The 23,499-nt window shown below is 38.4% G+C and overlaps 1 protein-coding gene across 3 annotated transcripts in view; it reads right to left on the reverse strand.

Moving 5' to 3' along the window:
- The window catches only part of LOC137258280 (nuclear receptor coactivator 5-like), a 25,787-nt gene continuing 2,288 nt past the window's right edge, over positions 1–23,499 (reverse strand). For 2 of the 3 annotated variants that reach the window (XM_067795905.1, XM_067795906.1), the window contains exons 2-10: positions 22,301–22,671; positions 21,969–22,079; positions 19,025–19,115; positions 18,051–18,200; positions 9,529–9,618; positions 6,301–6,429; positions 3,779–3,978; positions 1,094–1,396; positions 1–726 (exon numbers count right to left, since the gene is read on the reverse strand). In XM_067795905.1, the coding sequence (XP_067652006.1) occupies positions 251–726; positions 1,094–1,396; positions 3,779–3,978; positions 6,301–6,429; positions 9,529–9,618; positions 18,051–18,200; positions 19,025–19,115; positions 21,969–22,079; positions 22,301–22,637 (1,887 nt within the window). In that variant the 5' untranslated portion in view covers positions 22,638–22,671 and the 3' untranslated portion in view covers positions 1–250. The remainder of the gene's footprint in view (positions 727–1,093; positions 1,397–3,778; positions 3,979–6,300; positions 6,430–9,528; positions 9,619–18,050; positions 18,201–19,024; positions 19,116–21,968; positions 22,080–22,300; positions 22,672–23,499) is intronic. The other variant, XM_067795907.1, reaches the window with a different exon arrangement.

The following is a 23,499-nucleotide window of genomic DNA, read 5'->3' on the forward strand; positions in this document are numbered from 1 at the left end:
TTAAAGCTCATTATTTTATTGAACTGCAACAAATACAGCATGTACTCTTTGAGACTATTCAAGTGATATCATCGTTTCTGCTAAAATACTGAATGTGAAACATAACAGATTCAATAAAAGAGAAAATAAGAACTGAATGTGACAAAATGATAACACTAACCATGATTCAGTTGACATAAAACACAATGACATGAGTTAATATACAGTGAAGGCTGCACCTTTGAATAGTTTCTGAAGCTGTAGTGTGACATTAGTATCGTGGCCGAGCGCCTGACATTCCTCTAGCTTGCGGTGCTGGGACCATGCCTTGCTGCGGGTAACTTGGGCGAGGGCCACTTGGGGCGTTCAGCAAACTACCTCGGCTAGACAGCTCCCTGGCCATGTGAGGGCCTGAAGCTGTCTGGCCACTCTGGGTACTTGAGGCAACGCTGATGTTCCTCAAGAGATTTGGGCCACTCTGAATCAGGTTGTCAAGAGCCTTCTGAACACTTGGGTTGTCAAAGTTGATGAGCGCTGTATTCATATTGCCTGACCCTGAGGCTGGGGCTACTGGGGGAGGTTGACCATGGCTTGACATGTGAGTTTGAGGAACTCCTCCTGTAGATGACTGTCCACTACCATTGAGAATGCTGAGGATCTTGGTCTGAAGTTCTTGTTGCTGTTGTTGCTGAAGCAGACCTTCCTCTGGAGGAAGCTGTGAGCTTGGTGCAGGTTCACGGTACCCAACTAAAATACCAAGTTCTACTTTTTAGAACACATTATGTGCTGACCCACAATTATTTTTGCATGTACAAGGAAAACGAAAGGTTTGAAGGTAATCCAAATAATTGTCATGGATATATTGGGATAATTCAATGCAGCTCACTGATAAAATCCTTCACGAAGTTTGGGCAAATCAATGTTGAAAAATTGAGGATGACTAATAATACCTTTTTATCGCACAGAACTGTAAAGAGTAACATGGTAGGTTGAAGATTAAAAGTTTATTATTACAAATTCAGGTACAACAAGACATTGCTGCAGTACACAGAGTAATTCTAAAAGGCTTCAAGTACTCTCATGCTTCTATGGGCAAAGGTGTGCTCCAACTCACCATCTCCCCCTGCCACTGGTCTTCTTTCCGACTCAATCATCTTGTCCCTCCTATCTCTTAGGTACATGATTATTTTATCCAACTCTTCCAGGGTCAGCTGGCGATTGTCAGCCAGAAGGTTAAGCAAATAGGACACCTCTTTGGAAGGGGGTAAGAATGGGGGTGGTCGTGCCCCTGGGGCACTTGCAGGTATAGGAGCAGCAGCAGGGGCCGCCGCAGCTTTCTCTTTCAGCGACTGCACATATTTCTCAAAACTGCGGCCAACAAGGCCTACAGCATCTTCAACGGGCATATTCCTGTGTTCTGTTGTGCATAGAAGGCAAATGAAGGTTAAAGTTACAGCATTAGTAATAACAAACATGACAATGATACATATGAATAATAGCAACTGTATTTATTCAAATAACTGACAATGAAATAATTGTCCAAAAGAAACCATGAATAAGTATCATGGGTGCAATGACGTATCTTCATGCTGACTGGAATCTCATTCCCATGGAAGGTGTCAGTTCAAGTTTTTAAATGCTGTTAAAACATGAACATTGCTATGTTTCAATGCATGTTTGCAATTTTGATTTTTTTGTGCGTTTATCTTTATTCGCGTGAAATTATGTTTGTTAGGAAATGCTAATTTCCTGTAACTTTTTTTATGTTCAAGTTGTCCGCAGCGTGTTGTTTTCAAAAGAAGGAATTAGTCATTAGTTCGCAATTGTTGTCCGGGTCGTCATGACTGAATCAGGTCAGTTATTGTTATACTTGCAAAAACAATTGGAAAACCATAACAAATTCTATTAATCACTGCCATTATTTTGCTTGTGATGATGGTTTGAATTTAAAAACAGGACACATGCATGCTGATAAGTTTGTGTCCATCAGCAGGTTCTATAATTTGATATTTTTGATGTTTCAATTGCATTTGGTCTTCCACACAGCTTTGTTACTGTACACAGCGCAAATTCAGGTTTTGGCAGATTTATATTTTAAAAGATTCTGATTATTTTCTAAATATTACGGTGAATTATTTAACTGGAATTTGAACAAGTTGGTACTTTGGATGCCAGTGTGACATTTTGCAAACAAAGTAACCACTCATTAAGCCAAGTTTGTCCTGAATCATGTCAATTACACACGAGTCAAAATGTATTGAAAATTCACTGATCCAAATCTTTTCATAGGGTTATCAACATTTGCATATGTGTTTTAAGTACAATGAGAGTCTTGGATGAGTTAGAATGATGGCAGCGCAAAATCACACGTTCTTGTTAGTTCCACATACAGGCAGTACAGTATTCTCCGATTTGAAGTACAGCTGGGTCATTTCTGATAATGGCCAGTGCTGAACTTGTATGGTTGAAAAACTATCTGGAGTGCTGTATATTATTATTATGATTGTGATTTATATTATTTTGCAGTCCAGTTGCATGAAAGTTGAATACAACTGAAAGGTGAGATTAGATTATATTTTTTTACTGAACATTTGAACACCCTCACAATCACATTTAACGTTACAAGTTCGGTAATATTTTAGTAAATGCACAGTACTTGATTCCAAATTCCATAATAATTTATTTGTATCATATTAATCAGAGGAAAAGCATGATGATCTTATGATAAATGAAAAGAAATCTGTTACTGCAAGATGTAAATGACCAGAAGTAGAACTGACGAGCATTACAACACCATTACATATAAACCCTGTCAACAAAATGTTATTAATGTACTTTATCCTTAATGAAGGGCATCTTGAATGTCTCTACTATCTATAAGGCTTTTGTCCTTATAGTCCCTGTGATTATAGCAATACTTGCCATAATGATGACATGTCAATAAGTGTCACAGAATCTTGTTTTTCAAGCAACATAATCAAGACTCATGTGACCCCAGCCAGCAGTGTTCATTCTAGCTGCTAATGTATGGATCTGAATTACAGAATGAATTCTAAAAATACTAAGGAAACAAAAGACTTTAAGAAAAGAACAGATAGTCTGAAGTAATACTAGGTCTTTGAGAGGTTGCGACGTCTTGAACCACAGTCCACTACTAGACTGGATCTGTTAACAACAATGTTGTCACTTCCGTATTTCGCTTTAACTAGAAGTGTTCTTGGCCCACTGAGGTAATGTTTATGATCATACAAGAGGATAGGGACCTGGAGTTACACCCTCGAGATACAATCTGGTCCATAAGTCTATCAGCACATCCATTTTAAACCAAGTTTCTAACAGCTAGACTGAGTTTATTTCCTTTGGTCAAAGTATTCAGGTTTTGCAACATCACAGAATGGAATGGAATAGCTTCCCAACTTGTGCAATGAACAAGTTTTTGTTCTTGTGGGATGTCATGTTCAAAATATGAATTCAGCCAGACACTTTACACTCAACAGCTGCACCTGTTATTTGTATACACAACTATGCTGCAATGCCAAGCTCTAGAATGAACACTGAGCCAACTGACACTTTGAAAGCACTTCATTCATAGTCTGTAACAATCATGAAGTGAGTGAGTATGGCTTAGCGCCAGTCTCACCAATATTCCAGCAATTGCACAGTTGGGGACACCAGAAATGGGCTTCACACACTGTAACAATCACAGGGAATTGGTGGCTACTGTGCCCTGGAATTACACTGTTATAAGCACATGTACTAATAAATACCTTCATAACCAGCACCCAGAAGAATCTCTTACCTTGTGGGCTTCCATGCAATATGTTCAGTGTGAGGGAGTGATGTATTTCATTCTGACTGTTGATGACAATGGCAAACAAGCCTCCACGATGTGAAATATCCTCAATCTGCTGAGCTAGTGTTCTATCTTCTGGGATCACAATCAGATCTGTGATGAGGTTCAAACTCTTCACCTGATGTTCAATGGTCTCGGCGTATGTTCTGCAAATGACACACATGGTTGTCAGTGTAAGGTAACTAGCTCAGTCAGCTTCAATGACAATGACCATCTTACTTGCCTGCTTCATGGTGAAAGTACATACGTATGTACCGATAGAGCCTAATACTATATCCCTCGCCTTGCACTAAATGCAAAGCAGGGGATAAAAATAAACTGACATACACATTCAATTTTAAAAATTGTTGTAACTGGAAGCACGCATTTGTCTACTGAAATTTGCATCAAATTAATTACTTTCAACTTACACGATAACATGACAAAAAGCTGACATCAACTAGATAGGTATTTGGAACATCAGCAAAATACAACCAGAATTATCATCTATTCCTGGAGGAAATAGCCCCAAACCTTCCCATCAGAAACAAATATAAATTATCATGAACCATGTCTTACTGGACTATAGCAGGTAACAATTGACCTCATAAATATTCAGTGTAACTGTTAAACAGAGAGTGCCCCTAGCTACTTTAGTAATGTCATTAGCACTAAATCTTTATTTACCGTTATAGTCAATCTCAATCATAAACTGAGTTAACATTTTCATCAAATTAAAATCAGAATAATTCAAGACAAAGTCTATACACAGAAGTTTTGGGAGTAACAACTTTCACATCTGATCACATGGAGGGAACTTTACTTGTAGCAAACATTGATCATGTTAAAACATATGCAGTAAGTAAACCTTGATAGTAATACCTTCCAAACTGAAATTGTTTACAAATCTTTTTGAGCCTTTAAAACAACGTTATCACTAGACACAATCCTGACATAGGTGATATGTTTTTTGGTTTAAAGTTAACTTGAGTGACTGCAAAGACCATAGCTACATCATGAATTCACTAAATGAAATGTAAAGGTTAAGAAGTTTGCCCTGTGGTATTAAAGTCACCCAAAATTTGATGTTACCAACCAGAGATAATGTATTTCAAATTTTCCATCATTAATGCATCCATTAACATGTACAAAAGCATAGTTCATGCTATCATGTGACCGAACAGAGTTGCAAGAGATATATAGGAAGAATAAAGCAATGTATGAAGTCTCTTGTAATAGTGAATGAGTAAGGGAGTTTAGTTTTAAGCTGCTTTTCACAATATCATGTCAGAGAACTACAGAAATGGGCTTCACACATTCTGCCCAAGTATGGAAAGCAGGTGTTGGCATGATGAGCAAACATTTTAAGCACCAGGCCATCCATTGGCCCCCATCTGCAATAAGCATGTGGTACAGAAAGTGGTACAGAAAGCCAATGTGTAATGAGGGGGTAGAACTCAAGTGCTTGCCTATTTGTCCAGCTCCATTTCAACCATGCAATAACTGCATTATACTAGTGTATCATTTGTAACCAGTGTTCTACAGGAAGTAGAAAAGTGCATTAAGTTCTCTCAAATGTACAGAATGAACTGAAAAAACATGTATTCAGTCTGCTGGGACACACAAAAATAATCACTGTACAAAATTCTTGACAAATAATGAAAAGTACAAAAGTATTAATCAAATCTCACAGTACAGTACACTTCATCATTAGGGCTGCTCAATATAACCTGTTTACTGGTTCAGACATGAAAACGATTGTGATACGCTTATCGAAAACCAGCATTTTGACATGCTTTCAGAAAACTTTGCAACACTCATAAATCCTCAGATATTTCAGTTCTTTCGTCAAGTTAAGTTTGGTTTGAGGTTGTGTTCTTCACTTTTGTTGGTGTTTAGCTATGTTTTGGATCCAAATGTTTTAAATATTTACTCATTAATGACCAGTGATATCTGACCTGTCTTGACTAGGTCAATTTGCTGTCTAAAATTTCAGAGCTTCTTTTTTTTGAGAGTTGAGATTTGTCATGATTAATGGTTTGTATTAAAGCTTAATCAAGCATAGTAATTTTGTTGTGAGTTTGACTTATAAATCAAGCATTAACTCTATTATAAGTAGGTTTTTTTGGGGGGTGGGGGGAGGGTGGAGTTATGGAATGTTCTAACAATATATTGTAAGCAATTGCAATTTATTACAAGATGAAAAATCTCTGGAATACCCATCCCTATTCAGCATTATATTACTTTACAAGACTCTCATATACCTTGAATATGGTCCAGTGGATCCCTAGTCTTGTAGGTGCAAGTAGTCCCATTTATAGGTATAGCAATACTTGAAATAGGAAAATGATAGTTTCATAAGCTGAGTTTATGAAACTTGGACTTCAGTCCAGATTCCTCCAGATGACTCTCAAACATTTGGATGTATGTATTCTGTAGGACTATTTTCAAGACAAGGGGTCATAGCATGAAATGAGCATAGTACAAACCTGAGCTTGTTGGTCATGATAACAATAACACACTCAGCCGGTGCTGGAGGTGGTTTCCGCTGTGGTGGAGGGTCATAGTATGGGTCCCTATATGGATCTCTGTAAGGGTCAGCAGCATACGGGTCACGTCTGAAACAAACTCACAAAGTCAGTTAAAGATCATCTGAAAGGAAGGCAAAATGACTCAACACACCAAATGAAGAACCTCGTAATAATTTATGCTGATCAACATCAGTGTTTATGATGACTCACCAGTGTTTGAAATTAAGCAAGCTAAGTTCAGTGATCTTGTCACCAACATTTTGCTAAACATTAGATTTAGAATGTTGTTAAATTTAAGGTTTATAGGAGCAAACCTCAAGAACCTCTGAACAGTAAATGTAGCAATGACCAAACAATGTCATTTTTTAAATCTACATCAGACAATTCTGCCAATTGGTATTGCTTATCTATTACACATGCTGGAGACTAACTTTGCAAATATAGACACATGGCACTGAAAAGAAACATACTCTGTTTGGACAAATGATTTTTTTTTATCAACAAATGTACATAACCTACATAATGTATCCTGGCAAGAATAACGGGAGGCCCACAGATATGCTAATTTGCTACTCATGCTTTCAGTCACTGGTTTGTCTTGTCCTACATTCATCATCCATCTGATGCTACAATGCTAATATTGGATACGTTTGTTAAATATGAAATCTGATAGATACCCAAGACAGTGTTATGATATGATGTATAGGTGTGATAACAACGGGAAGACTAAATGGGTGACAACCATTCGAGAATTGTTAAATACAATAGTTTTGCTGGATGTATGGCAAAGTCAACATGTTGACTGTCATACAAATTTTGTTAAATTTTACTCAAAGGTTCAAAGATATGTATAAACATGAATGGATTGCAGCACTGTCAATGTCAAGTAAATGTTTCTATTATTGAATGTTTAAAGGTCACATGCAACTTAAAACACAATATTGAAGATTCTGTTACCTTTCAGTATGCACTTACTGAAACAAATCATCAGAAATGCCAATTCAACCTATAAAGTTGAAAAAAAAAGGGCGGTGAAAAAAGGCCACGAAATCAGAGTTCCAATGATTCAATAATTTTCCCCCAGTGCTGGGGGAAAAAGTGGTTTCAACAGCTATGCTGTGCTGCGCTCAAAACACATGTGCAGTGGAGCTTGAAACAGTATGCCTGCTCGGAGTATGAGGTCATGAGCAGTAGTCTAATTTGGTTGTGAAAATAACAAGTAAATGATCTACTAGCTTGTTACATAAAAAAACATGTTGATTGTGATGAGCAGACTCTGTCACAGAGAAAACTTAACGTCTGGTTTACTGATATAGATATGTCTGCCTGGCTGTCTGCAAATGCCAATCAATCACTTCAATCACTGACCATTTGCAATTTGAAATAAACACCTATCGGGCTTATAAGCAATAAACAAAGAGCCAGCAAAGCAAAAGAACCAGTGGCCAATGAAAAGGCGTCGTTACACTTGAGTGCACAGCCATCGGCTTTGACTGGGTTCGGTATTGCGGCTGCTTCGTTTCAAGGGAGGTAAACCCAAGTATAGAATATCGCACTTTTGATTTGTGATTATAAGCACATAATTTTGTTTATTTGTTTTTTTCACAATCACCAATGCCTCTTATATATCATGAACAAGTGATAATTATGTTTGATTTTTCGGTTGCATGTGACCGTTAAATCCCATATATACAGAGAGAATTATCTGTTTTCACTCCATATCAAGAAATTTCGAAAGTTATTTGCTCGGTTTTGGTGTCCTCACATGACTTGGCAATAGAAACGAAGATGCCATAAAATGGAGAAAATAGAATTTGTGCATTTTGTGATCTTACTTGTGTAGGAGATGAATATCACTTTCTCTCAATTTGCCCATTCTATTGGGAGTGAAGAAAAAAAAATGTCCCAACATATTATTATGGATACCCTGATTGGGTGAAATTTCTTTGCTAATGAGTACTGATAACAACGTGCTTATCCAAAGTTGTCAAACTTTATCTACCAGGCACTGTCTCTACGAAATAAACATCATAACGTAAATAAAGTATGTCCTTATATTGTTACTAGATGTGACATGGTATGATGTGGTGTGATATATGTGATATGGTATGATATGATGTGTTATGCTATTGTATGATGTGATATGACATGATATGGTGTGGTGTGGTGTGATATGGTATGATATGACGTGATACAACAAAGTATGATGTGATACATTTGATGTGATAACTTATATTGTGATGTTACTATATTACTCCTTTCTTTGATATTGTGTACTGTGTTCTTGTAGACTATGGGCCTTCAGTATGAATAAAGATTCATTGATTGAAATAATAAAAACCCAAAACACTAAAAGATACTACATTATAACTCAAATACTGCTAACAGCAGAGGTGATGAACAATATCCAATCAGTCCCTTGCAAATACAAAAATGAATCAACACTGAATAAGCCATAGACGAGTATCAAAGTTGGCGCAAACAATCATCACATTTTGTTTTGAAGGATACCCTAGCAGTCACTGGAATGTAATCACAATTTCATTTTGACCAGGCATTCTAATTATTCATTGGGTAAAAAGATGCATTTTACTCTCTTTTACTCGAATGAGTATGTTCGAAGGAAAAAAAAATATGAAAAAAATTGATTGACGAGTATGGGTTTGTGCCCCTGACAATGTTCTCTCAGTTGTTTCAACATTCACAAGATGCAAGGAAGGCTGCAACACTGCTGTGGACATGTGTTGCGATGAAACCTAGGAAACAACACAACAAACAGGAGCAATACTGAAGAGAGTCATTTTGAGCCCCCATCGATTATGGAAGTGCCCCTACATGTTGTTCAATGCCATGCTCAGCTCTAATTATAATGGTAGTCTGTCAATGAGATTAGACAATCAGTGACTTGTATCATGAGTAACACTCAATACTTTCAGGTGTGATGACACCGAACCCGCCTCACTAGCAATTCTGACCACAATTCTGATCAGGTGAGTAACTCTCTTCAGCTAGGAAAGGATGCTGGGACCTGGGACAACTTAAAATCCACACAGATGATGTGAATGTTTACATCCGATCATGAGCAAAATAATCAGTATATATCAATATACCAACACAGTAACTAAAACAAACAGGACAAGTAACAAGCTATTTCAGCTGACAGAGCATGGAGGAATCATGAGTCACCTGTATGGGTCATCTCTATATCTGTCATAGTAGGGGTCTGGTGGTGGAGGTCGTCTATAGGGGTCATCATAATAAGGGTCTCGAGCATCTCTGTAAGCAGAACAAAACAACATTGACAGGCACATCACCATGGATTCTGTAGATCAGCAACCAGATTGTCACTGTTTGGAACTTATTGGAGTGCTGGTCTCTATTTCAGGATACAGAACGACAGAATCTAATATGTCTTTCACAATATGATACCATATTCCGTGATATACTAAGTGAAGTCACAAGAGTCTTAGGAGTTTACACATTGGGTTGTCCTTGAACTATGCTAATACTGAACTCACATTCTTTATTCCTTAATAAAGCTACTATGGTAAAGGCAAGATGAAAATGCCAGCTCAAACATTTGTCCTGATTTACTGTATCAGTGTCATGTTGGTAGTAATGCATGAGTCACTCAGTCATTTCAGCTGGAGTAACATGCACACTGAAACTTAACATGTACAGGGCATATCTGCAAGGAAGGGAGTTAACTCTGAAGTCCTCAAGTCAGTGTCGTTTAACATGGTAAAACAGACCATGAATAAGCAAGGAAGACGAACAATTGCAAATAAAGGGTTAAACAACAAAAATTCACGTTTTAGAAAAAAACATAAAACCATTTCACAGTGTTTTATTAATTAATGTATTGAACTCCATGAACTTAGCATACTTATCCTGACACAATACACTGCAAACTCCTGCTTTGCGTCGATCAGAGAAGCTGAAACATGTCCCTCTCATACCTCGGGTGCTTGTAGCACATCGTTACCAGTTATCTGTCCTTCATACAGGGGTTCAAATTTTTTTAAAAGCGACTTGCCATAATTGCAAAATGTAATAGCTACATTATGAGCACATATGAAATGAAATCCACTTTTATTTGCAGTTTGAAACCATAAGTGAAAATTATCTAGTAGCCCAGGGACAAGTTAGATACCATTATTTGATTGCCCGAAATGAAAAATGACTTGTCCTGGGCGTCAGGCGATGGGATTTACCCACTCATCAACATGGAGGTAGAGGTACAAGAAATTATCAAAATTCACATTTATGTAAATTATGTCTTCACCTGAGACAATACATAGGTCAACATATGGCAAAGTAGCAGACACAAATGGTAATCAGTCCTGGATAATGTTTTGTCTGAGTATCTTTGTCATTTAAACCTGAAAGAAAAATGTTATTTTCTGAATAAAATTGATATTTTACACTTGCCCTGACTCATGCTTGTTATGCTGATCTCCTCTCTATAAGTGAAGATAGTGGAACACTTGACATCCATTGAGGTTCCTTCTAATTGAAGCGTATGTACAATACACTCACCCACCGGAATCCTCCCTTTGACGCCACTACGGTCACATGACCAGCCTAGGTTTGCCACTCTCCGAATCACATAAACCGGACATTAGAATTACTGGGAATTCAGCATGCCTGAGAGGGTCAGTACGTCAGGGTAAGTATAAAATATCAATTTATTCAGAAAATTACATCTTTTTCCATGTCAAGACTCATACTTATTATGCTTACACAATCTGACACAAATGGCACTGAGTCAGGTCACGCTGGATTCTGTTGACTGCCATATACAGTCAGGCCGCGTTAGTCCGGACCCCGACAATCCGATTCCCGCGATATCCGAACAGTAGCTGGCTGTAACCAATCTTGTTTACTAAATAAACTCATTACCTGTTGATTCATTAATCCGATGCTTCAGTCTCCATATCCGAACGTTAATTAGCGGTAACAGATTGGCTAATCACACATGGTTTTGCTTCATTAATCCGGCGGTACAAAAAGGTTCGGATAATAGTCTTACCTCGTGCGCGTCTGTGATTACCGCTGGTCTACATCGGCTGATTTCAATTGTATTTGTTAACTGAGGTGACACCTCTGAGTTGAGCATGTCATTAGTTTGTGATTTTAATCAGTTAATAGGTTTCACTTTTGTTTAGTTTGAGTAATACCTGTCATGTTTCCTTGCTGTATAAAATACCGATCGAGTCAAAATGAGATCAGCTGCACTTGACACCTGTCAGTCACAATGGCAAGTCCCGCCCCTAAGCGTAAAAGATGTGAAATTACTGCCGCAAGTGAGTAATTGGTATGTGTAATACTATAAATAATCTATTCAGACATTGCATTGATTGATTGTTATGTTAATATTCAAGTTGTTATGTCTACAAACTGTAATAAAGTCATTTGATACATGTATACGTTCGTGTGTTCTTGTCTCAGTATGTCAAAGGGAAGTAACTCTCCTGAAGTGGTGTTTGCTTCAGTAGTCCGTATGTTTCACTATCCGAAGGTTTTTGATGAAAAACAGAAGTGTTCGGATTAACGCGGTTTGACTGTAAATATGTCCAGTACTTCCCCCTGTAACAGCAATATAGTCCAATATTCATCTGTGAGAAAGGGGAGATCACATCCAGTTGAACTTGTCTTCTCTTGAAGCATTCGCTGACTGGAATATGATACATAGATCAGCTAGCATCCTGCCATGTCTAATGCAACTGTATGTCGAGATTTCCAGTCGAGACCAGACGCAACTCTTCTTTATATACAAGTATCTTCATTGCAAGTACAGGGCCATAACCACTCATGCCAGGCTGTTCAAGATGTGCTCATGGACTCTCAACCATTATACTCAGCAAAGCATCTTGTCTCAACAAGTCACGTTATAAAATGGCGAGTAAAACTCAGCACCATTGTGGAACTGTTAGTTGTTGTGCAACAAGTGGCCCAAACTGATGAATGCCAATGAAGTCCTCCATGGTGATGTCTCGTAGGTAGTGATTGGCAAACACTGTATTTGATTTCCAAAAGCAGCCCTCCATTATAGTTGTTAATGAGCAGTTTCCTTGTACAGCGAATGTTGATGCCAAGGATCTCACTTCATGTGTATTGGAAGTTAGCGAAGGTTCAAGTCCTGCTGCTTTGAAGGTCCTCAGTATAACGGCTCTCATCCATACTGAGATTGTGTTGTGGGATACTTCCAAGCTGGAGCCTAAAATCAGCGTTGTTGGCCTTCCAGCATGAACGAGCGTAGTGAAGCGATTAGTTCAGGTACTTTAGTCAGCTTGATCCCTGTTTTCAAGGTGATAACAGCGCTGAGTATGTCGAGTGTAGAACCTTCAATCCTCTGGTATGTCATAGATGACATAAATAGTCTGATATTTAAGGATGTGTGACCTTCACTGCAGTGAAGCCTTTCTTTCTGGCATAAATTTCAAACCGCATCCATTCATCATTGTATGTCGTGCAGGTAGATCTATGTAGAACTTACGTGACAGTCTGCGCCACTCTAGTAGAATATATTCGCTGTTTTAAGAAAGCTTTGATATGATCCATACGTGAAGTTGGAATGATGTTGGATTGCATGTGCTTGTTTGGTGTGCGGATGAACAAGAAGTACTTTCACTCTGGCAGTTGGAAAGTTGGTTGTCCTAGTTCCTAGTACTGAAAACCAATCTCTTGCTGACCAGTAAGGCGTGACCAAAATCATTTGTGTCAGCATCATCTGTTTTACCTCCCTGATGACTTTCGGTAGTGGTACTGGAGGAGGGAACGCGTAAGCATTCAGTCCTTCCCATGCATATGCTGAGAGTGTCTGTTGCCCACGCAACGGATCCGGCACTGGAGATGTGAACATGGCAATCTGCTTGCTGAACCTTGTGGCAAATAGGTCTATTTGCAGAGATCTGAAAGTCTGACTGATAAGTTAAAACGCCTCTCAATGTAGCATTTATTCCGTTAAAGATGGTTGTAGAGGGCGTGACAGCATTGGCGACCATGACGTTGCGTGCACTTGGGATGTGATAAGCCTTTTCATCTGGCCTCATGTAAGAATGTCGAGTTTTGATTGGTCCACGTGACTCTGATAAAATACCATGTACATTCATCAGGATCCGCCAGCGGGAGTATAAAAATCGTATACTCCCGCCGCAAAGTCATATCACCCTGCTACGCCTCGGTGACGACGCGAGGTGAGAAAAGCGTGCATCAACAAGCCTTTAGAAACGTGCAGTGCATTGAGGTCAAACGATCAGCTGGTGTCAACATGGCAGCAAGTCGATTCGATGCGTGTTGTTTTGTTTTGATTTAGTGGAAACATTCAGCTAGATAAATGCGTTATCACATCGTGTCTCTGGAAATACAGGGTTTCATCAGTTGCTCGTAAGGTTGTATTCCCCGAGTCTGTTTCAGGACAGTAGATGTGGTCAGTAGATCTAGTTTCTGGGATGGCTTGATATCAGCACAATCAACAGAAAGTGTCGATGTCCCCGTTACTCATGATATTGGTAGGAGAATACAGTCAAACCCCGTTGTGTCGAACTCGTCGGGTCCAAGGGGAAAGTTCGACTTATCCGAGTGTTCGACACATCCGTCAGCACTGAAAAGACCAAGAACCAACACGACCCCGGTGCTTAACACATCGCTATTTTGCAGTAGGATACACATACGAAAAATATATCTTTGCAATAAACGTTTACGGCAGTATTGATCTTTAAATTACAACATATACAAATGTAAATCAATTCAATCACTTTATTCGTCACGGCAAATAAATATGCATACAAAAAGATAAGAACAAGAATAATTTAACAAACTCACAAGCGATCCCATTTAGTTGACAGCACAAAACATCAATTTAGATAATCCAACTTCGTTTTCCTCACTTCTCATTTTCTATTTTCAAGGAAATCACATGACCGCTAACATAGACTGTCACATGACAACAACATGCGCCATTGTTTGTTTAGAGATATCCTGTCGGTCCGTGATCAACGTGTCACTGATAACAACTTAATTATGGTTAATTGTTTGAGTAAAGTTCAGTTGGTAAGTGTGCTGACAATGTGTGTATAGATGCGTAGTAAAACATGTCACTTGATTGTTGAGTCCGTTAATCGTTACTTTTGATCTGTAGGTAGCACGTTTATGAGGATGACTTCCGATTGCGCGACTGAAGTTTTCAGTTGCAACAACCAGCTTTGACAGTTCGAGACAAAAGGGTAAATTTGTACTTGTTAGAGCCTTTGGGGACCCTACAATGAGTTCGACACAACCGGGAATTCGACACATCTAGTTCGACACATCAGGGTAAAAATAATGATAAATATAAGGAAATCGGCAGGGACCGAGATGTCAGTTCGACTCATCCGAGAATTCGTCTCAACCGAGTTCGAGACAATGGGGTTCGACTGTAGGTATAAACTGTTCGTGATCCACGATGTAAGATGTGAGTCTGAGGGGAGGGCTTCCTCCAGTGATGGAGAATGACAATGTCCATCTCTGTCCTTCCGAGAGTACATGCGTGAGTGGGGAACGATATCCATGCAGAAAGTGTCATTGTGGTCCTCCTGTCTATGTGTACCCATGGCACAGCTACCATTCCATGAGTGCCTTTGCACCTTTCGACAGAAGTCTGTATATGATGAAGACGAAGAACGATGACAGTGTCTCTGATGAATGGGGATGCAGACAGTGAACACTTACGGCAATAGCGGGATCCCTGAGTGTGAGCACTTGGCAAGTTGATGTAAGGAACATCATTCATATGCGACGTGAGGATGCAGACAATGGTTATGATTTCCGTGCACAGACAACGTGCATATGACCTTCGCATGAGAGCCTTCGTTGTTTGCTCTTTGCATGCCTTTGTACAGTATGTAAATATAATGCAAATTCTGAATCTGATAAATTCTTGCAAAGTTCACAGTGAACAGTGGAAGAACAAACAGGCTTGCATGAAGGACGTACTAAATGCAGAACAACAGCCGACAGCCATAATTTTCACTGGGAACACGATTTCATCAACTTGGACCAAGTCTAAGTTGACAAAAATGTGTGTCTAAAACCCATGAAATTTATTAACTTCAAAAGTAATTTTACATAATGAAGATAGTAATTACAATTCAAAAACCGACTACGACATAATTCAGATTATAGGACCAAAAAATAAAATGTTTCGCTGTATTGGGACCCAAAGTGCCTCCAACCGTCTTTGTCAGGCAATGAAAGAATGACAAACAAGGCTGGTAAAGTGACCATAATGATGAGGTTTCTGATGAGTGAGTGTACTGTACGTCTGCTTCAATTCGATGTTAACTTCAAGAGATTTCAAGTGTTCCAACTTCAGGATAAGGAAAAATTACGAATACAGAGAACATAATTTAATGAGGTCTAAGGAAGAAAAGAGAAGACTCATGTTGAAGGATATAATTCTCAAACCACAAACAGGTGTATCCTCTTGTGAGGTGAAAAGGAAGCGAAGAATCAATTGGTAACCATGGACACCCCCATGATAGAAGAGGCGTGTTTGGGGGTCATGTGGCCAAAATGAAGAAGGATCTTGGAATTTGTTCTGTCAGGATACAACATAGTTGCATAGTATGGACAACTGCCATAGCCACAGCTGTTCATTCATAAAAGAATTAGGTCGCACTGATATCGCATGATGATGTCATGAAAAGCAAAAATCTACAGAGCGGTAAATATTTTGTGTGATTCATGCATTCCAGAACATAAATGGACATGATGAGATCAATACTTCATTGGACTGAAACAAAATATAATTGATGCTAACACTGACTGTAGTTATTGCCTTAGCGCATACAATATGTCACAAACTATTACCCCATAGTGTAACATGCACTATTGCAAATGTTTAAACACATGTAACTATCCACTTTAAGTGACATGTACAGTGTTCCCAGAAATTATTGAGAAAATCTTTTTTTTTTTTTTAATGATGCTAAGATTGGAAAAAGGGCTTTCACTATGCACTAAACATACTAAATAAGGGAGACAACTCTTGAAGGCTTAGAAGGCAGCTCATTACGTCAAGAGTTATCTCCCTTGTCTGAGCAGACGGCTTCCTGTGTTGACATGGCAGAATTTACAGCAAGAGAGAAAAGAAAGCTCATTCTAGATGATTTTGAAAGGGGTGAGGCTGATGCTAAAGTGTTAGCTTGTAGACATGGTATTCCTCTGTCTACAGTATACAGAAATATTCAAACAGGAACCGGGATAGAGCACAAAGCAGGGGCAGGTCGGCCTAGGAAATTCAGTGTTGTGGATCGCTGAAGACTTGGGCAGATTGTGAGTAGGGGCAAAATGAAAAGTGTTGAGAACATCAGAAATGAAATGATTAGCAGAGGAAGTCCTCAGGTATGCAATGAAACAGTTAGGCAGGAATTACAGAGACTTAATTGGGTGAAAAAACGTGGAATTCCCTCGCCGTTGATGATAGATGCACAAAAGGAAAAACGTTTAAACTGGTGTCGGGCTCATGAAAATCAAGATTGGGATAATGTTTTCTTTTCGGATGAAAGTTTTGTTTGGCTTTTCCCTGATTGTGTGAAAATTTGGACCAAAGATACTGTCAAACCTATCTACCAGCGACCAAAACATAGCCCGAAGTTTCACATGTGGGGTGGCATATCGGCTCGCGGAGTGATGCCATTGTGTGTTTTCACGGGAAACTTGACAAAAGAAAGATACGCTGACATTCTAAATGGTCACCTTCCTCCGACAGCACAAACATTGTATTAAGATGATTGGATTTTCCAGCATGATAATGACCCAAAACACACTGAGCTCTACACAAAACAGTGGTTGTCGGGCGAAAATGTTCAAGTTTTAGACTGGCCCAGTTACAGCCCAGACCTAAACCCAATTGAGAATGTGTGGGGAGTCATGAAGGACAGAATAAACCAAAAGGGACTGAGAAATATTGAAGATATGAAGGCCGAGGTGGTCCAATATTGGGATACCCTGTCACACGATTACCTACAAACTTTGATGGGTAGTGTGCCTAGGCGTATTCAGGCATGCATTGCTGAGCGAGGAGGTTTAACAAAGTACTAAAACAAGACTGAGACTGTAAAAGGATGATGTTTTAACATGTTTATGTAAGTAAAACGCCAGAAATTAATAAACGTAATGAGTTACATGACGCAACATGATTCTCAATAATTTCTGGGAATACTATAGTTCTCTGATAACAAGACCAAACTTGAGGTGAGACACTGACAAACTGAATGCAATATTACAAAGGCTAAATACCTCCTGCAGTGTAGAAATTATAAACCGGACAGAAATACCAATGTCTCTACATCAAGACTGAGCATAGAATGTCTGCCACATTCTAAGAAATGCCTATCAAACAATTCAGGCCCCAAGTTTTTTAAGTTTTTTTCATCATCATGCTCACTGAACTCAGCATAACACAGAGCAATGACACACACCAAGTCTTGATGATGATCAATGAGTTTGGAGGACCCAACCTATTCCCCACAACACCATTCTAGTTACTGTAACTCAGTGTTCAAATTTGGATAAATAGTCACCGATTTCCTACAGAAATATATTTATCTATTTGTGTGTAATATGTATGGACTGTACAAATGTTGCCAAGCCATATCAATGGAAATACCAGGTTAGATCAACCATTGCATTTGTCTGCTCAAAGATGAAGTGAGCTTCCATACCTTGGTGGTGGTGGAGGTGGCCTTGCTGGGTCTCTAGATTCTCGGTAAGGGTCTCTGTATCGGTCATCATAGGGATCTCTCACCGGTGATCGATCTCGAGCAATAGGGGGGCCTCTCACTGGGGGCTCACGTTCCCGCTCACGTGCATAACTGCAAACGTAACTTCAGCTGTTTAGTTTCATCATTTGTCAGGAGATTTGAGAATTAGTATCACCCAAACTAACTGGGAAACAACACAACAAACAACACAACACAGAGCAATAGCATTTGTTCAGTTTCAGACTTGGTAATGAATATTTTCTGCTGCCATCCATTAATCCATTAAACTTGCACCTGTAAAATTCTTTGATGATTTGAAATGTTTCCGCGATCTGGGACAGGTCTTATTTTTGCAGCCAAAGACCACACTCAGCAATATTCAAGCAGCTTGATAACAGTAGAGTCAGGACCAGATAATCCAGTCATCAACAACATGAACACTGATGCAGGGGTGATCATCACGTCATTTGACTCTTCTGACAAGCAAGGGTTGCTAAAGACCAATTTTAACCTTTCTTCTTCATGGGCTGATTATACTTAAAAAATCCAAACCACTGAACGATGGTGATTGTCAACGAACAAACGAATGAATGAATGACAAACAGCAGTGTATGATTAAGAACAAACCCCAGCCAGACATAAGGAATGGCGACTTCAAAATATTATCAGCCCCAAATGGATTTAACCAGACTAGACAACCCAAAGAAAATGGCTCAATTTAAACTCAGATGTAGGTAAAGTTTATTTAAAATATTGACCAGACCATCGGACTGACTGGAACAGTTGGACGGGCCTTAGTTCATACACTACAAGCAGAAGCTGTTCACGTTTCAGCCAATCAATTTGCTTTAGATAATTATGTCACATCTGATTACAGTGTGTGTCTATTACCACGCAGTACATGAAACCCTTCAGTATAATAGGTCAACACTCACCCTGCTGGATGTTCTGCAAATGGAGGAGGAGAACGCCTGCGTTCCCGAACCATGACACGGTCTCGCCTACCATCTGCTGCCATCTTCACGTCTGAAACATTTCAGTTAATCTTTATTTTTTTATTTTATCATGAAGAAAATGATAAGGGGAAATAACATAATTGCAAGGTTCCAGTTCCATTTTTGCTGACAAGTTGCACATACTTATAATAACACATGAATTATAGATGCTCTTATCAACCTAACACATTTCATGAGTATTAATGATATGAGAAAACTCATTTTCTTGATTCTTATTTACCTGGTATTATATTCTTTGTGTGTGAAAAGGAACCAGACAATTACTTTTCCTCATTATCATCACACGTTTAAAAGCCACTGTGCAATATGCATTCAAACAATAATGATACAATAACAAGAGCTTAACACATGAAAGCAATAACACATGTGGTAGGCATTGAGAATTTCCAGCAGTCTTCAGTACTTAGTTAGCAGTGGGTGTAGTAGACTCGGGCAAGAGAAATAACAAAGATTTAATGTGTAGCTTAACAAGGCATAAGAGAAGTGTATCACAGTATAGGGAGCGGTATTAAAAATGTTTTGCAAAATTCTCATTGACAAATAATGACTAACATTAAGTTGCTGGAGCTTGTTTTCTATGGAACAAAGTAAATTTAGAGCAATTACACATTTTCTTTCACAATCATGGGGTACCATAAAATTGACGGTATGGACAGAATACTGAGTAATAGTACATTGACAGCTAATTAAACAGTAGTATCTATACTGGTGCATATTTGCATAAACACTTATTACATTTGCTTTCTGCAACATTTGATCACAGAATATTACGGAATACAAATTGTACCTATGTGGGGAATCAAACTCAGGTCTTCGGTGTGACTAGCAAACACTTTCAATACTAGTGTCAAACACTTAATTCCAATGGTGTACAAATAACTCAAATGTGTGAACTAGTATCAGTACTTTAACAATTAAGGTTTGCGAAATAACCTTCATGTAAGTAGTGACAATTATTGTGGTGAGGCCATAATTCCTCATCGAATGGATTAACAAAGTGACAATTGAACAATCATCGCACAGACTACTGATGTCAGTCTTAGTCTTCCATTTCTAGCCACATTCCCATGATCTTTAATATTTTGTAAATACAATAAATGAACTAAATTCAACATTTAAATATAAATGCAAAATTTAATTTCCCTTTCATACTAGTAACCATCTTTATTGAACAATTAACCCTAACAGACAAATTACTGAAATATCTGTCTATAAAAGTAATCTTTTATTAATTAATATCAGTTACAAATTGAGCTACTGCACTGTTGCTCACTAGATACATTTATTGATTCAAAGTAAGACAAATGTTTTATAGTCTGTAACTAGAAACACTGTTCCAATGGCCAAGACAAGACATTCTCTTTACACCTAAAACTTGAAATAATCAACACATAAAACAGCTGAAAGTGTTTTCGGGACAATATAGGATGAGCAGGTTTTCGGCACACACTGAAAATATCAGTTTTATAAAATCTTTAGCTTTCCAGTAAGGCATGAATGGTTGAAAAATGCAGTCCAACTGATGTGTGAGGACAGCATAATCAGTGTTGCATTCGTATCATCTGATAGATTTGGAAAAGTATAGCACCAAAAATCTAAAAGTGGAAATCTGAATGTGTTCAGAAAGTATGCAACCTAGGACAGGTAAACATTGGGCTTTCCAAACCAGTTACTGTATGTAAGACTGACACTGACAGCTAGACATTGCCCCTTCTCTCTATCTCCAATTAATCAAATAAATGTGCATGGGAAACAAACACACTTGTAATCACTCGTGGGAAATAATGAACACTACGACGCAATTATCATGAGAAAGCACAGCCACAGGTCTGTCAATCATGAGAAGAGAGACTGACTTGTAATTCTCCTGAAATCTCTTCTTTGTAGCATAAACTGCTAGTCTCAAATCATTTGACTAGTAGGTTACAAATACCATGATGTGACAAAAACTCTGGCATTCTTGGTGTCTTATGCCACACTGAGCAATATTCCAGCTATATGGTGGTGGACCCTTGGTCCAGTTAACTTACTATAACAACCCAAAGAATCAATGATTGATGTACATTTTCTGAAAAATAGGTGTCTGATATTCTAGATATATAACAAGACACAGAATTCAAAGAACGGTAATTTTTTGGCTTACCTCAAAATCCTTCTTGTAAAAAACAAATTTCCTCCTATTCTTAAGCGCAATATGTTATATTAGTTGTTCACAGATAAATCAAAAAAGCAACACGCCATGAAATTTTCTCTTTGACATAAAAATGCAAACCCGCAACTACACACACATATCAACATTCTCTCACACACAGGCTCGTAGGTGGAAGAAAACGTCTTCAAAAGGCAGTTTCAGCAATTCTTTAGCAAAGTAAGTAATAAACCAACAACAACATCTTTTGTATTATTTTATTGTAAGCATCATACATGGAGACATTATCTAATGACTGCCCTCTCACGATATTGGGAGCAATTAATATGACTGCTTCTGACTATCAGTCGTATAATGTTATCACAATGCGGTTGACACTCTGTGTCACGTTGAAACACTTATATATCTGAAATAAATATCATCATTACAAGCTGACACAAGACTTATTAACAAAGCTGATTACCAACCAGTACTATCCAGTGAAGATAAATCGGAGGATGGGTTCCCATTATTGATAAAATATCTGCAAAATATTCTTCATGCATGCTTATAATCTATTTGACGGTAATAACTGATTGCTACATAAGCTTTAGGAAATATAGAAAATTTCTGTTGAAAATAGAATGCTAATATTCCTCATTTAATAGTTATTGCAAATGAAGGCAATCAGATGCATAGTGACATCAGAGACAGACACAGAGAAATATCACCTACCGACTAAGGACCCTTTAATTAATGATCTCTGTTCTTTTGCAACAGCATTTCTGGCATCCTCTTCTTTTACAAATTGGACAAATCCATAACCCCTTGGATGCACAGATGCATCTGAAAATGGACGTTCATGTTTGAAGAGCTCTCATAAAAACTACAAATGGTGTGACTTGAGCTCACATCTAATCATTCATAACATCCACAAGTAAATACCAAGTTCATGCATTACATAAGTCAAGAATTTGTAAACAAACACCACTAAAGATGTCATATAACCTCATTAAAAAGTCAACTGATGCAGCGTAAGAAGGATTTTTCTTCCGAAATAACCTCACCCAAAATATTGCCATAAGGAAGAAAATGCTTCTCTAATTCCTCCCTAGTTATTCTGTCTGATGGCAGGTGTCCAACAAAGATCCTTGCATTCAAATACTTGGGGTCATCACTAGCTATTGGTCGTTCTGGCACGGGACTGACTGAACGTTTTCGCTGGCGACTTGGCTCTCTACTCTTGGATCCTCGACCCTGGGAAGTTTGTCCTCTCTGATGACGAGGACTTTTGCTGCGAGATCTGATGCGCTTTTTTTGGCTTCTAGCATTTTTGCTGGCTGATGAGTTGGAGGAGGCAGAGCTACTGCTACTCCTTCGGCGTCGGTAAGGACTTCTTGGCATCGAGGATAATGCTTCAGCTATGGACAAATGTCAGCTAAACACAAAGCATACAATTATTACTACTGGTCCACATTTATTGATGACAAGCCAGTTTAGTTCATTAAAATAATGAACATCAACTGAGATTAGTAGTGCATAATTTTTCCACCACAGTAGCTTCAGCACAATCTGCCACCCTTCAATGCAAACTCTACATACTATGTGGGATCTCTAAACTACTGATCAGACATGATCGTAATCAGATGTTTGAACATCATTCCCCACACCAAGAAAATGTAGAGTGCTCATTGATTTCATTTCCATAAAAAAGAGTTTCAGTTCTGGGGAGCAATTTGGAAGTAGCCCTCACCAAAGTTTGCGAAATGGCTCATGTTGAAGGTATCTTGAGGTTTGGTGGAATTTATGGGATTTTTAGGTTTTCCTTATATACACGCGTGACATATTTTCTCTTCTGGCAAATTTGCACTGCTGCATGGATGTGGCCATGTTTTATATTGACACTACTTTCTAAAAGAACTAGTACATCCAACAAAGCGACATGGCTAAATCTAGCCTACCTTTAGAATAAAGCACCGCAAACTTTTAAAAACGTTTATTTAACATTACAAATATCTGTTGACTGTGCACAAAAGCGTAATAAGTTGCTATCATTGTCATTTTACATTTAAATTAAATACGGCCTACCTGTAGAATACAGCACCACAATCTCTAAAAAGATATATAGTAGTCTTTTAAAGTAATTGCAGGTGATTTTGTTCCAAAGAGTGTTCCCAAAACAATGCCCTATGAAGCCAACAAGGTCGTCCAGCTCAGCGCCTGATGTTTCATCTCTACCAGCTATGTCATAGCAAAAACCCAACGA

Source organism: Haliotis asinina, chromosome 12 (assembly GCF_037392515.1).
Source record: "Haliotis asinina isolate JCU_RB_2024 chromosome 12, JCU_Hal_asi_v2, whole genome shotgun sequence".
Taxonomy (NCBI): domain Eukaryota; kingdom Metazoa; phylum Mollusca; class Gastropoda; order Lepetellida; family Haliotidae; genus Haliotis; species Haliotis asinina.